Source organism: Amblyomma americanum, chromosome 10 (assembly GCF_052857255.1).
Source record: "Amblyomma americanum isolate KBUSLIRL-KWMA chromosome 10, ASM5285725v1, whole genome shotgun sequence".
Lineage (NCBI taxonomy): Eukaryota > Metazoa > Arthropoda > Arachnida > Ixodida > Ixodidae > Amblyomma > Amblyomma americanum.
Genome location: NC_135506.1, coordinates 121142718 through 121158363, shown reverse-complemented (window position 1 = coordinate 121158363; position 15646 = coordinate 121142718). Strand labels below are relative to the sequence as shown.

At 49.3% G+C, this 15646-nt stretch overlaps 1 protein-coding gene across 1 annotated transcript in view; it reads left to right on the top strand.

The window, feature by feature from the left end:
- The first annotated feature begins 1477 nt into the window (after positions 1 to 1477).
- The window catches only part of LOC144108681 (uncharacterized), a 28793-nt gene continuing 14624 nt past the window's right edge, over positions 1478 to 15646 (top strand). Inside the window, exons 1-2 of the mRNA XM_077641858.1 lie at positions 1478 to 1754; positions 2447 to 2686. Of these exons, the coding sequence (XP_077497984.1) occupies positions 1586 to 1754; positions 2447 to 2686 (409 nt within the window). The 5' untranslated portion in view covers positions 1478 to 1585. The remainder of the gene's footprint in view (positions 1755 to 2446; positions 2687 to 15646) is intronic.

The window sequence follows — 15646 nt, the reverse complement described above, 5'->3', positions numbered from 1 at the left end:
CATGCATCTGGGTAGTGGCCACAATTGGGACAGGGCTAGGTTAATTGAAAAGGCTTTTGTCTGTTGGGGTTATAGTTAGTCTGATGATGATTGTGAAGCACAGAGATATCGCTGAGACCGCACCTACGTCTGGAAGCTATCGCTAAAGTGGTAGTAACCACTGCTCATTGTTATTACAGTTAACCAAAAAAAATTGAAAATTGGTTTTTGGGGAAATAAATGACACCTGAACCATGCCATAATGGAAGGATAAAGGAGAGAGTGAAAGAAGAAAGGAAGAAAGAGGTGCCGTAGTGGAGGGCTCTGGAATAATTTCGGCCACCTGGGGATCTATAACGTGCACCTACATCTCACAGCACACGGGCATCTTTGCGTTTCGGCTCCGTCAGAACGCTGCCGCCGCGGTCAGGTTTGAACCTGGGCATGAACCAGGTTTTAGGGTTAGTGTGAAGATTGCGGACTCTGATTGGGAAGGCATTGCTGTAGCCTCATGGGCTGGCTATGCTCGACAAGCAACGGCACTTAGCTGTTGGGTCACCTTCCTTGTAATGTGCTGAACAATCCAGAGTGGATTTGCGAGTAATGCCACTGCCGTAATTAACCGAAACTGCAGTGCTTAGCTAAACGCACAGAATGTCGCATTGTGAAACAAAATGCATTGTACTTGCAACCTTGCTTTTATTTTTGCTGACATAGACACCATTTGCATGTAACACTGTTGTGCATTCCAACAGAAAAAAATGAACACAGTTTATGCATTCTTAAAAGGAACATCGAGGATAACTTCATTCAGTTTTTATTCTTAGTAAAAAAAATCAGTTGTGTGCCTTTTTTTGTAACTGACACTTTTTCAGCAGCAGTAGGCACAGTTTTTCTGACAAAATAGTAGGTATGAAAAAAAAATTTCTCGCCACTAGATCCTATCTTATGATGTCAGTGATGAAAAGGACTGAAAGTGGATAATTGTGTGCTTCAGATTCAGAGATCTGCAAACAGGAAAGAGCATTGGCATCACTGCAGTTCATCTACAAGTTGTGTGATGAAGGTACCTGTCCTCCATAACATGAAATCATTGTAGAGCTCTGGACATTACTTTCTCAACAGCGCTCATAAACATATGCAAACCACTTCAATGCCGTTAGCACACTGTGTGTAGACAACAGCAGATCTGCCTTACATCTCTACAAGTAGGATACGAAACGGTGTATTAAGTTTTCTCAATGGTTGTGTGGTGGACGAAGGTTGGAACGTGTGGTCATCAAGGACATTAAATTCTTGGCAGCTGTGGAGTTCAGTAGGTCTTGGCAGCAACTGAAAATGAAAGATTTAACATGGCACTGTTCCCACCAGCAATGTGTGTTTTGAGTTCTGTGGTCATGGTGTTTGGCGGTGGTATGTGTTTTGTTCTTTTGCTTGTTTAATAAATAAGTGATTTATAGCTCTGCTTGTGCGTTATTAACTTGCAGTGCACGTCTCTGTTGCCATGTAGGAGACAGTCCAGGGAAGACTAAGTAAAAAAGAGAAAACAGTGCTGTTGTGCCTAATCAGAAAGCATATCGAAATCATCGAATATGAGGGGACAGACATGGCGGCTCTGAATGAAAAGAACGAAGTGTGGATCGAAATCAAACATGAGTTCAACAGCCATGATGGTGTGCGGCCACGAAGTGTCCTGCATTTGTGGAACTGCTGGCACTACATGAAACGGCAATGGAATAAGACAAAAGGACACCACACAAGGAACTGCCAGACAGGTGAGATGCTCCCATGCCACATGCATTTGATGTGCTTCGTTCAGGAGTAGCTTGGAGCTTTTGTATTAAGTCATTTTATCTTACCTTACTCATCTTTGTGTACCTTTGTATTACCTTACATACGGAGTACTCAGATAATAGACAGCCATGCCATTAGACCACTTATGGGCAGCAAGGTTTTAAGCTCTTGCTAGCTAGCCTTTTAAGCCAGTACAGATTGAGTGATGCTATCCAAATTTTGTCAATCTAGATGTCTTCCTGACAGTGGCTTGCAAATTTAGTGTTCAAAATGACTGCGTTTAGTGCCTTAATGTCAGGTCTGATGCATTCTCTATGCAACGGTGGTTGAACGGGCTAGTTGTTAATTCATTTTTGAAAAAAAAAAGCACTCTCTACCCTTTGTTAGTTTTGTTATGATTAGTGCTCCCTTTTAATTATGCATAGTAACTCACTGGAGGTATGTGCTTTTTTTTGTGCAAAAATTGCACTGCTTCTGATATTTGTTGGAGATTTAAAGACATATTCAGGTACTTGGTACCTTTTGTTGCTGACCATTCATAGAACTAAGAATGAATGAAATGAAATGTAAAATTCATCACTGTGCACTCTTTGGACCTTAGTTTTGCTATGACATTAATGGTTAATTAAGCTAATTAGTATTCTTGAAGAGTTGTTCTCTCACTCTCTTTCAGGCGCTGCTGCAGCTGCACCGACATCACTCACAGAGGAGCTCCAGAGGGCCGATGGGGTGCCCGCTTTCCTGGCAGCATGCAGCAAACTTGTGCGACCCGCTGTGCGCGCTGCATCATTCAGCACAGAAGCCAGGGCAGCTGGGGCTCAGTCATCGTTGCCGCTGCATTTGGAGACTGCTTCGGGTATCGAAGATGAGCCGAGTCGGGCCCCGCAAGGGCGTCTGCTATATGCAGATGTTGGTGAGTTGTGACACCACGGGCTCCTGAGCATCTGCAGGGACATCCCCGCAAGGGGATGATGGTGAACAGTGCATCCCCATGGACCTGAGCACCCATGCTTAGCTGCACGTGGCTCAGCCGTGTCCGGGGAGTGGGGGATCCTGGTGGTTGAGCCAACGCCGAGCGTTTGGACCTTTAAGGCCTCTCGGTGGAAGCAGCTGTTGGAGGGGGGGTTATGGGTCGCGTCTCAGCGAAACCACGGTCACGATGACGACCGCTCCCACCGCCAGGACAGGACTGTCGACGAGTTAAAGGAGTTTGGTGATGAGGGAAAGATTACGAGTGGATTTATTTACATTTTTACAAGCGTAAAGATCAAAAGTGGGATTCGCAACTGCACTCGTTGCCGAGTTTTATATCGTTCTTCGTCCCTAAATTCCCGAGGTTGAGGATGTCCTCGCCAGGGCGGGAGTGGCCTGAAACTTTCACTTGGGTGCGCAAACTTACACCACTGCACACATGGACACGCCACCGTCTCATGTTGAGATAGAGAGAGAGGAGGATGCCGTCGGGGTCACGTTGACTATGGTAGGTGATGTCATCTGGCCAGCCGAAGGTTCCCACGTGCTGCCGACACCTGTTCTTCATCAGATGACAGCCAACACGCATGGTCGGGAAGAGAGGCCGAAAGTGGTCGTTTGTCTTTAGAGATCCTTGCGATAGATGGGGGCGATGCCCGCCAGCCTGCCGTGGTGCTCGGCCCGCTGAAGAGCCACCGGAAACGAGGCCCTTTTGTCCTCAGGCATAGTCATGGCGATTGGGGAAGATAACATCCGCTTCCTCCCCGCAGCTGCGTCGGGGCTTTTTGGAAAGGGGTCCGGTTCTGCTCAAACTTCAGGCCTCCGCTCTCTCGGTTCAACACTCTAATCGGGCAAAGCTCAGTAGTTGGAACCAGCTGACACCTGGGTCCTCTCCGTGTGGTCCTTTGCCTCATGGCCTCAAGATCTTTGATAAGTCTGCTTCTCCTCGCACCCATCGAGCTTGTTAATGAAGCCACTTCAAAGGGAGCATTTGGTACCTATTTGCCTCGCAATCCTACTTCGCGGGTGCCGCGATGTCATAATTCTGCGCGAAGTACATCGCCACGGCCAGACACTCTTTACTATATCCGTTTCATCGAAAAATATATTTACTATAACCGAAAAAAAATGTACAGTCGTCTATGGAAGGCGGAACGGTACCGCAATTTCAGTTTACGATATCCGAGTTTACTGTAGCTAGGTTCTACTGCACCGCACAGTGACAAACAAAATTAAGGCTGTGTGCTTGGAATAGCATACCACATAATTGAAACTCAAATTTTGAAAAATTGGTCGACTTACAATCATGTAAATATGGTAGTTCTCTTACAGCGTGAGGCATTTCATTTCTTTTTTTTGATAGCAAAAGTGAGGGGTTGCTGACACACGAGCGACCGGACTTGGCAATCTCATCAGCTTCGATGATCTCTCTTCCTAGCTGCGTCGTAAATCTGCACAGCACCACTGTATTAAGGCGAAAGCCTTTAATGGCTCATGCTCGTGTCTGTCCATCCGTCTGTCCATCCATCTGTCCAGTACGCTTTTCAACTCGATAAGAAAAAAAATCTGTGCACGATGAGATTCGAACTACGATCCTTCCGTTCCGTAGCAGAGTGTGCTAACAACTACGCTACTTCCTGCCAACACATATGTAGTTCTCCTTGTCTAGGATGCTGGAGAGTGTTTACAGAAAGGCGTTGAATCAAACGGATGCTTTCCAAGCGCCCTCCAGTGTCTGGACCATTTAAGATTCGCAAACAATTGTGTACTAACATCGTAACCACACATCAGTGACACAAGCAGCAACACCGCGCTAAAGGCTTTCGCCTCACCGCACTTTAGGTCAACAAAGTGCCCTTCTGAATTTTTATCTAGCCTAGGAGCACAACTACTGCATTTCTTAATGTGTTCGATCATTTTCCTGCTTCGATTATTTCTAACATCATTTGTGTGCTTTCTTAACCGCTCGTTTAGGCACTGCCTAGTTTGACCAATATACTGCTTGCCAAAGTTAAGCGGTATGGCGTATACAGTAGAATCTCGTTACAACGAACTTCACGGGACCGCCGAATTTAATTAGTTATTTTGAAATATCGTAGTACTGAAAAACCTTTATTTTCATGTCAGTAATGCATCACAAGAACTAAAATTACGTACCTTTGCAGCAGATATATGTATTGGTAAGTAAATAATAAACGATGACGCTGGGCACAGTTTAACTACAATTTATTGCTTGAAGAAGTCTGTTATCTTCTTCTGGCGAGTAGACGACAAGCGCTGCAGGGCGAACGCCTCCACATCCTCGACCTTCCTGTGCACGTCATCGGGGACATCTTTTCAGCGCCCGAGGAATGATCGGGTCTTTTCTAGAAAGACTAGGACATCCGAGCCGGAAACAATCTCTCCCTCTTCGTGCGCTCATCCAGTGTCGGCATCGTCTACATTCTTCTTGCTTGTGCACTTGATTCACGATGTCTTCAGTGGTGAGCTCTGCGGATGTAGCCGCCACGCTGTCGCTGTCCACATAATTCGAAAGTCGCTGTCCACGGTAGTTGCCCAGCCGCAGACGTTTTCTTGAGTGAGCGACTCTCGATGTAGTTTTATAATCTTGTCCCGATCTTTGAGCATCGTTGTATTTGTTGACTGTGTGATGTCAAGCTCCTTGCACAAGTCCACTTGCTTTTTTCCAGCATTCAGCTGCAACAGAATGTCCGCTTTTTCTTTAAGCGAAAACAGGCGTCGCTTCTTTTTAACGCGGGGGCCGGGAGAACTCATTGTCAGCAAAGCTAATGCACAACACAATCACAGCGCCGATAACTTTGCAGATCCTACCGTTCGCTGTCGACATGGTGACACTGCGCTGAATAGGCTTAAGACTACGGAGCAGTATGCGACCACACGCTGGATGGATGATAACGGCGTTACCCTTTGTATCGGGCAGCACCTTGTGCCGCCTAGCCTATATTCATTCAACGCGACACTAGCGTTGATGCCGATGCCGCTGGGGCTGTATCCGTCGCAACGGATTCCCCAGCGCATAGCTGCTGCTTCGGATGATGATGATAGGCGTCAGCTTCAGGGATTTGGTACGAAACTTTGACGGAACTTCGCAATAACGAACCATCTTGCGATGATTGCAAGATTAAATTACATACGTTATTCTGAAATATTAGGAAACTTGAAATTCGTAGTAGTGAAAGTTTTTTACATTTAAAATATAGGCATTTTGGCGGGGATTTTAAAAAAATTCGTAAATCTGAAAATTTCGTTAATCTGATGTTCGTAGTAACGAGGTTTTACTGTACGATGTTCTTTGAGCATCCTACGAAGCGCTTTTGGTGGCGTTTTGAACAGGGTACGTGCAAGTCTTCCGCATTCACGCCCTGCAATACCTGCAGAGTTTTTCAGGTGTGGAAAAGATCACCTCGATGCCGGCCCTGGCCTCAATCTTCTTAAGGTTGTGTGAAATCCCGTGAAGGTACGGGATAGCTGCCACCTTCTTTTTGATCCGTTTGATCAGGCCGCCTCTTTCCTGGTTTGTTCAGCAGGTCTTAGGCACCTGACGCCAACAAGGATGGCTTGCAGCCTGCGCTTGACAGGCACTGCACCTGACCATTGAAGAGCTGCGTCCTACTAAATGGGGGCAAGACTCCCCCCCCTTTCCGATTTCTGTCTTTGCACGTTTCCGGTTTTCTCGCACACTGCAACTGCATCGCTTGCTTTCTGTCACAGTGTGCATGTAGTTGTGTTCAGCTAGGCTTAAGCCTTACATCCGCTGTTGAACGTCATCTGTGACATTTCGTCGCGAAGTCAGCATCCGATGGCAGCGCAGAAGCAACCTCACAATGCCCTTGCGTTAGAAAGGAAGGTGGAGATAATCAATCACTTCGAGAGTGGTCGCTTCACAAAAACAGGGTTTGCGACGAATTACGCTGTCCCCAAGGGGAGCCTCATGAGGATACTTCAGGACAAGGATAAGCTGTGGCACGCTTTCAGGACGTCACGCTTTGGCCCTCAAAGAAAACGACTGCGGGTGGCCAACCACGAAAATCTGGAGAAGAGCCTGGTGGTTTGGCTGCGGAGAGCCCACAGTGAAAGCATTCCGATCAGCGGGCCACTCATTTACGCGCAAGCAGAAGAATTTTCTGCAGCTCGGCATCGAAGGTTTCTCGTGCGGCGAAGGGTGGCTGACGAGACTCAAAGATCAGAATGGCATAGTGTGCCGTGCCATTTCAGGGGAGGCTGCCGCTGCAGACACGACAGCGTGCGGGAACTGGCGAGCAAGGCGGCTCCCCAAAATTCTGCAGAAGTGAGCAGCCTGTCTAGTATGGGTGGCGCCATCCAAAGAAAACGGTTGCAAGAGCTAAAACAAGCAAACATAAAGTCCTTTTTCACAAGATAATAAATTGCAGTTCCCACTGATTTCCACAATAAATGGACTATTGACATTTTTTTTTTAAATTTCAGTAGTGCTTCGAAAAAAAAAGAAGTTTACTGCTTACTGCTTTTGTGCAATAAAGTTTGTGCCATAGTGTACCATTCTCTTTATTATCTAGATTTTGCATTTGAGGTCCGCTTCCGCGGAGACTGCCAACTGCGCGCAAACCTGCCTCGTCGGGACCAAGCAGCGTGGAACGGATTGCAAAATCCTAAACCTTTCTCTAAACGAAACTCCTGATAAACGGAACATATTTTCCCGGTCCCTTGATGTTCCGTTTAACGAGAGTCCACTGTATTCAAAGCCCTAGATTTTTCTTGTAGAAACCTAGCTACTGAGCGTTGCCAGGTGCCCCGTTTCGAAACAGTGACTCTAAATGGGCATGCATCCTTGCGAGTCTTCGCGCAGAAAAAAATTTCCAGGGCCAGTTTTTCTGCGTTGTCAACAAGGCTTCATAGCTTGTTCAATTTTAAGTCTTCAGAAAGCACCTTAGCTTTAGTCTCAACTTTCTGCAACAAAACATTTTTGCATTTTTGGAAATTGGGTGAAATAGCTTCTGAGGCCTTGTGTAGATAGATCGTTCTTTCTATGGCACAGAAGCCCCCTTCCTTGTCTGCCGGTATAATGTTCGGGGTGTTATCCTTCATGTGGTGAATGATCTTTTCAACAGGGAAGGCTCTTGTGGATGACTTATGTCGTAGGAGTAGGCCCACGCCTTCAGCGACACACCTGTCAGCTTCATCTCCGGAATGTCGTGAAACTTGTCTTACTATTTCTACCAACTCAGCCGGAGGTCTACGTGGTTCGGTGGCGAACTTTGGGCCGAAGCTAAGGACCTGCTGGACATCATTCGGAAGAAACACGTCTCCCAATGTGTGTACGCTATTACGAGTCGTGGTGGTCGCTTTTGGGACACAACGCCGAAGAAAAAAAAGAACTCTCTGCCATAGCAATTCTGTAGTCCTGTCGATGATCACGAAATACTGGCACCACTGCATCGATGCACTGGATGGATGCGAGGACTCCTGCACTCGTAGCCACAGCAACTCCTTGTACAGCTGGCACTGTCTTTGGTGTTCAAAGCACAGTATTTTGCAAACTCTGCGCCGCTGTCCTGGAGACGGTCTGCAGCCACCAAACAGTGCTATCACCTCAGCAGGAAGCACCTTCTAGCGGGTACAGGAAGAACTCTCTGCCATAGCAATTCTGTAGTCCTGTCGATGATCACGAAATACTGGCACCACTGCATCGATGCACTGGATGGATGCGAGGACTCCTGCACTCGTAGCCACAGCAACTCCTTGTACAGCTGGCACTGTCTTTGGTGTTCAAAGCACAGTATTTTGCAAACTCTGCGCCGCTGTCCTGGAGACGGTCTGCAGCCACCAAACAGTGCTATCACCTCAGCAGGAAGCACCTTCTAGCGGATACAGGAAGAACTCTCTGCCATAGCAATTCTGTAGTCCTGTCGATGATCACGAAATACTGGCACCACTGCATCGATGCACTGGATGGATGCGAGGACTCCTACACTCGTAGCCACAGCAACTCCTTGTACAGCTGGCACTGTCTTTGGTGTTCAAAGCACAGTATTTTGCAAACTCTGCGCCGCTGTCCTGGAGACGGTCTGCAGCCACCAAACAGTGCTATCACCTCAGCAGGAAGCACCTTCTAGCGGATACAGGAAGAACTCTCTGCCATAGCAATTCTGTAGTCCTGTCGATGATCACGAAATACTGGCACCACTGCATCGATGCACTGGATGGATGCGAGGACTCCTGCACTCGTAGCCACAGCAACTCCTTGTACAGCTGGCACTGTCTTTGGTGTTCAAAGCACAGTATTTTGCAAACTCTGCGCCGCTGTCCTGGAGACGGTCTGCAGCCACCAAACAGTGCTATCACCTCAGCAGGAAGCACCTTCTAGCGGATACAGGAAGAACTCTCTGCCATAGCAATTCTGTAGTCCTGTCGATGATCACGAAATACTGGCACCACTGCATCGATGCACTGGATGGATGCGAGGACTCCTGCACTCGTAGCCACAGCAACTCCTTGTACAGCTGGCACTGTGTTTGGTGTTCAAAGCACAGTATTTTGCAAACTCTGCGCCGCTGTCCTGGAGACGGTCTGCAGCCACCAAACAGTGCTATCACCTCAGCAGGAAGCACCTTCTAGCGGATACAGGAAGAACTCTCTGCCATAGCAATTCTGTAGCCCTGTCGATGATCACGAAATACTGGCACCACTGCATCGATGCACTGGATGGATGCGAGGACTCCTGCACTCGTAGCCACAGCAACTCCTTGTACAGCTGGCACTGTCTTTGGTGTTCAAAGCACAGTATTTTGCAAACTCTGCGCCGCTGTCCTGGAGACGGTCTGCAGCCACCAAACAGTGCTATCACCTCAGCAGGAAGCACCTTCTAGCGGATACAGGAAGAACTCTCTGCCATAGCAATTCTGTAGTCCTGTCGATGATCACGAAATACTGGCACCACTGAATCGATGCACTGGATGGATGCGAGGACTCCTGCACTCGTAGCCACAGCAACTCCTTGTACAGCTGGCACTGTCTTTGGTGTTCAAAGCACAGTATTTTGCAAACTCTGCGCCGCTGTCCTGGAGACGGTCTGCAGCCACCAAACAGTGCTATCACCTCAGCAGGAAGCACCTTCTAGCGGATACAGGAAGAACTCTCTGCCATAGCAATTCTGTAGTCCTGTCGATGATCACGAAATACTGGCACCACTGCATCGATGCACTGGATGGATGCGAGGACTCCTCTCGTAGCCACAGCAACTCCTTGTACAGCTGGCACTGTCTTTGGTGTTCAAAGCACAGTATTTTGCAAACTCTGCGCCGCTGTCCTGGAGACGGTCTGCAGCCACCAAACAGTGCTATCACCTCAGCAGGAAGCACCTTCTAGCGGATACAGGAAGAACTCTCTGCCATAGCAATTCTGTAGTCCTGTCGATGATCACGAAATACTGGCACCACTGCATCGATGCACTGGATGGATGCGAGGACTCCTGCACTCGTAGCCACAGCAACTCCTTGTACAGCTGGCACTGTCTTTGGTGTTCAAAGCACAGTATTTTGCAAACTCTGCGCCGCTGTCCTGGAGACGGTCTGCAGCCACCAAACAGTGCTATCACCTCAGCAGGAAGCACCTTCTAGCGGATACAGGAAGAACTCTCTGCCATAGCAATTCTGTAGTCCTGTCGATGATCACGAAATACTGGCACCACTGCATCGATGCACTGGATGGATGCGAGGACTCCTGCCCTCGTAGCCACAGCAACTCCTTGTACAGCTGGCACTGTCTTTGGTGTTCAAAGCACAGTATTTTGCGAACTCTGCGCCGCTGTCCTGGAGACGGTCTGCAGCCACCAAACAGTGCTATCACCTCAGCAGGAAGCACCTTCTAGCGGATACAGGAAGAACTCTCTGCCATAGCAATTCTGTAGTCCTGTCGATGATCACGAAATACTGGCACCACTGCATCGATGCACTGGATGGATGCGAGGACTCCTGCACTCGTAGCCACAGCAACTCCTTGTACAGCTGGCACTGTCTTTGGTGTTCAAAGCACAGTATTTTGCAAACTCTGCGCCGCTGTCCTGGAGACGGTCTGCAGCCACCAAACAGTGCTATCACCTCAGCAGGAAGCACCTTCTAGCGGATACAGGAAGAACTCTCTGCCATAGCAATTCTGTAGTCCTGTCGATGATCACGAAATACTGGCACCACTGCATCGATGCACTGGATGGATGCGAGGACTCCTGCACTCGTAGCCACAGCAACTCCTTGTACAACTGGCACTGTCTTTGGTGTTCAAAGCACAGTATTTTGCAAACTCTGCGCCGCTGTCCTGGAGACGGTCTGCAGCCACCAAACAGTGCTATCACCTCAGCAGGAAACACCTTCTAGCGGATACAGGAAGAACTCTCTGCCATAGCAATTCTGTAGTCCTGTGGATGATCACGAAATACTGGCACCACTGCATCGATGCACTGGATGGATGCGAGGACTCCTGCACTCGTAGCCACAGAAACTCCTTGTACAGCTGGCACTGTCTTTGGTGTTCAAAGCACAGTATTTTGCAAACTCTGCGCCGCTGTCCTGGAGACGGTCTGCAGCCACCAAACAGTGCTATCACCTCAGCAGGAAGCACCTTCTAGCGGATACAGGAAGAACTCTCTGCCATAGCAATTCTGTAGTCCTGTCGATGATCACGAAATACTGGCACCACTGCATCGATGCACTGGATGGATGCGAGGACTCCTGCACTCGTAGCCACAGCAACTCCTTGTACAGCTGGCACTGTCTTTGGTGTTCAAAGGACAGTATTTTGCAAACTCTGCGCCGCTGTCCTGGAGACGGTCTGCCGCCACCAAACAGTGCGATCACCTCAGCAGGAAGCACCTTCTAGCGGACACAGGAAGAACTCTCTGCCATAGCAATTCTGTAGTCCTGTCGATGATCACGAAATACTGGCACCACTGCATCGATGCACTGGATGGATGCGAGGACTCCTGCACTCGTAGCCACAGCAACTCCTTGTACAGCTGGCACTGTCTTTGGTGTTCAAAGCACAGTATTTTGCAAACTCTGCGCCGCTGTCCTGGAGACGGTCTGCAGCCACCAAACAGTGCTATCACCTCAGCAGGAAGCACCTTCTAGCGGATACAGGAAGAACTCTCTGCCATAGCAATTCTGTAGTCCTGTCGATGATCACGAAATACTGGCACCACTGCATCGATGCACTGGATGGATGCGAGGACTCCTGCATTCGTAGCCACAGCAACTCCTTGTACAGCTGGCACTGTCTTTGGTGTTCAAAGCACAGTATTTTGCAAACTCTGCGCCGCTGTCCTGGAGACGGTCTGCAGCCACCAAACAGTGCTATCACCTCAGCAGGAAGCACCTTCTAGCGGATACAGGAAGAACTCTCTGCCATAGCAATTCTGTAGTCCTGTCGATGATCACGAAATACTGGCACCACTGCATCGATGCACTGGATGGATGCGAGGACTCCTGCACTCGTAGCCACAGCAACTCCTTGTACAGCTGGCACTGTCTTTGGTGTTCAAAGCACAGTATTTTGCAAACTCTGCGCCGCTGTCCTGGAGACGGTCTGCAGCCACCAAACAGTGCTATCACCTCAGCAGGAAGCACTTTCTAGCGGATACAGGAAGAACTCTCTGCCATAGCAATTCTGTAGTCCTGTCGATGATCACGAAATACTGGCACGACTGCATCGATGCACTGGATGGATGCGAGGACTCCTGCACTCGTAGCCACAGCAACTCCTTGTACAGCTGGCACTGTCTTTGGTGTTCAAAGCACAGTATTTTGCAAACTCTGCGCCGCTGTCCTGGAGACGGTCTGCAGCCACCAAACAGTGCTATCACCTCAGCAGGAAGCACCTTCTAGCGGATACAGGAAGAACTCTCTGCCATAGCAATTCTGTAGTCCTGTCGATGATCACGAAATACTGGCACCACTGCATCGATGCACTGGATGGATGCGAGGACTCCTGCACTCGTAGCCACAGCAACTCCTTGTACAGCTGGCACTGTCTTTGGTGTTCAAAGCACAGTATTTTGCAAACTCTGCGCCGCTGTCCTGGAGACGGTCTGCAGCCACCAAACAGTGCTATCACCTCAGCAGGAAGCACCTTCTAGCGGATACAGGAAGAACTCTCTGCCATAGCAATTCTGTAGTCCTGTCGATGATCACGAAATACTGGCACCACTGCATCGATGCACTGGATGGATGCGAGGACTCCTGCACTCGTAGCCACAGCAACTCCTTGTACAGCTGGCACTGTCTTTGGTGTTCAAAGCACAGTATTTTGCGAACTCTGCGCCGCTGTCCTGGAGACGGTCTGCAGCCACCAAACAGTGCTATCACCTCAGCAGGAAGCACCTTCTAGCGGATACAGGAAGAACTCTCTGCCATAGCAATTCTGTAGTCCTGTCGATGATCACGAAATACTGGCACCACTGCATCGATGCACTGGATGGATGCGAGGACTCCTGCACTCGTAGCCACAGCAACTCCTTGTACAGCTGGCACTGTCTTTGGTGTTCAAAGCACAGTATTTTGCAAACTCTGCGCCGCTGTCCTGGAGACGGTCTGCAGCCACCAAACATTGCTATCACCTCAGCAGGAAGCACCTTCTAGCGGATACAGGAAGAACTCTCTGCCATAGCAATTCTGTAGTCCTGTCGATGATCACGAAATACTGGCACCACTGCATCGATGCACTGGATGGATGCGAGGACTCCTGCACTCGTAGCCACAGCAACTCCTTGTACAGCTGGCACTGTCTTTGGTGTTCAAAGCACAGTATTTTGCAAACTCTGCGCCGCTGTCCTGGAGACGGTCTGCAGCCACCAAACAGTGCTATCACCTCAGCAGGAAGCACCTTCTAGCGGATACAGGAAGAACTCTCTGCCATAGCAATTCTGTAGTCCTGTCTATGATCACGAAATACTGGCACCACTGCATCGATGCACTGGATGGATGCGAGGACTCCTGCACTCGTAGCCACAGAAACTCCTTGTACAGCTGGCACTGTCTTTGGTGTTCAAAGCACAGTATTTTGCAAACTCTGCGCCGCTGTCCTGGAGACGGTCTGCAGCCACCAAACAGTGCTATCACCTCAGCAGGAAGCACCTTCTAGCGGATACAGGAAGAACTCTCTGCCATAGCAATTCTGTAGTCCTGTCGATGATCACGAAATACTGGCACCACTGCATCGATGCACTGGATGGATGCGAGGACTCCTGCACTCGTAGCCACAGCAACTCCTTGTACAGCTGGCACTGTCTTTGGTGTTCAAAGGACAGTATTTTGCAAACTCTGCGCCGCTGTCCTGGAGACGGTCTGCCGCCACCAAACAGTGCGATCACCTCAGCAGGAAGCACCTTCTAGCGGATACAGGAAGAACTCTCTGCCATAGCAATTCTGTAGTCCTGTCGATGATCACGAAATACTGGCACCACTGCATCGATGCACTGGATGGATGCGAGGACTCCTGCACTCGTAGCCACAGCAATTCCTTGTACAGCTGGCACTGTCTTTGGTGTTCAAAGCACAGTATTTTGCAAACTCTGCGCCGCTGTCCTGGAGACGGTCTGCAGCCACCAAACAGTGCTATCACCTCAGCAGGAAGCACCTTCTAGCGGATACAGGAAGAACTCTCTGCCATAGCAATTCTGTAGTCCTGTCGATGATCACGAAATACTGGCACCACTGCATCGATGCACTGGATGGATGCGAGGACTCCTGCACTCGTAGCCACAGCAACTCCTTGTACAGCTGGCACTGTCTTTGGTGTTCAAAGCACAGTATTTTGCAAACTCTGCGCCGCTGTCCTGGAGACGGTCTGCAGCCACCAAACAGTGCTATCACCTCAGCAGGAAGCACCTTCTAGCGGATACAGGAAGAACTCTCTGCCATAGCAATTCTGTAGTCCTGTCGATGATCACGAAATACTGGCACCACTGCATCGATGCACTGGATGGATGCGAGGACTCCTGCATTCGTAGCCACAGCAACTCCTTGTACAGCTGGCACTGTCTTTGGTGTTCAAAGCACAGTATTTTGCAAACTCTGCGCCGCTGTCCTGGAGACGGTCTGCAGCCACCAAACAGTGCTATCACCTCAGCAGGAAGCACCTTCTAGCGGATACAGGAAGAACTCTCTGCCATAGCAATTCTGTAGTCCTGTCGATGATCACGAAATACTGGCACCACTGCATCGATGCACTGGATGGATGCGAGGACTCCTGCACTCGTAGCCACAGCAACTCCTTGTACAGCTGGCACTGTCTTTGGTGTTCAAAGCACAGTATTTTGCAAACTCTGCGCCGCTGTCCTGGAGACGGTCTGCAGCCACCAAACAGTGCTATCACCTCAGCAGGAAGCACTTTCTAGCGGATACAGGAAGAACTCTCTGCCATAGCAATTCTGTAGTCCTGTCGATGATCACGAAATACTGGCACCACTGCATCGATGCACTGGATGGATGCGAGGACTCCTGCACTCGTAGCCACAGCAACTCCTTGTACAGCTGGCACTGTCTTTGGTGTTCAAAGCACAGTATTTTGCAAACTCTGCGCCGCTGTCCTGGAGACGGTCTGCAGCCACCAAACAGTGCTATCACCTCAGCAGGAAGCACCTTCTAGCGGATACAGGAAGAACTCTCTGCCATAGCAATTCTGTAGTCCTGTGGATGATCACGAAATACTGGCACCACTGCATCGATGCACTGGATGGATGCGAGGACTCCTGCACTCGTAGCCACAGAAACTCCTTGTACAGCTGGCACTGTCTTTGGTGTTCAAAGCACAGTATTTTGCAAACTCTGCGCCGCTGTCCTGGAGACGGTCTGCAGCCACCAAACAGTGCTATCACCTCAGCAGGAAGCACCTTCTAGCGGATACAGGAAGA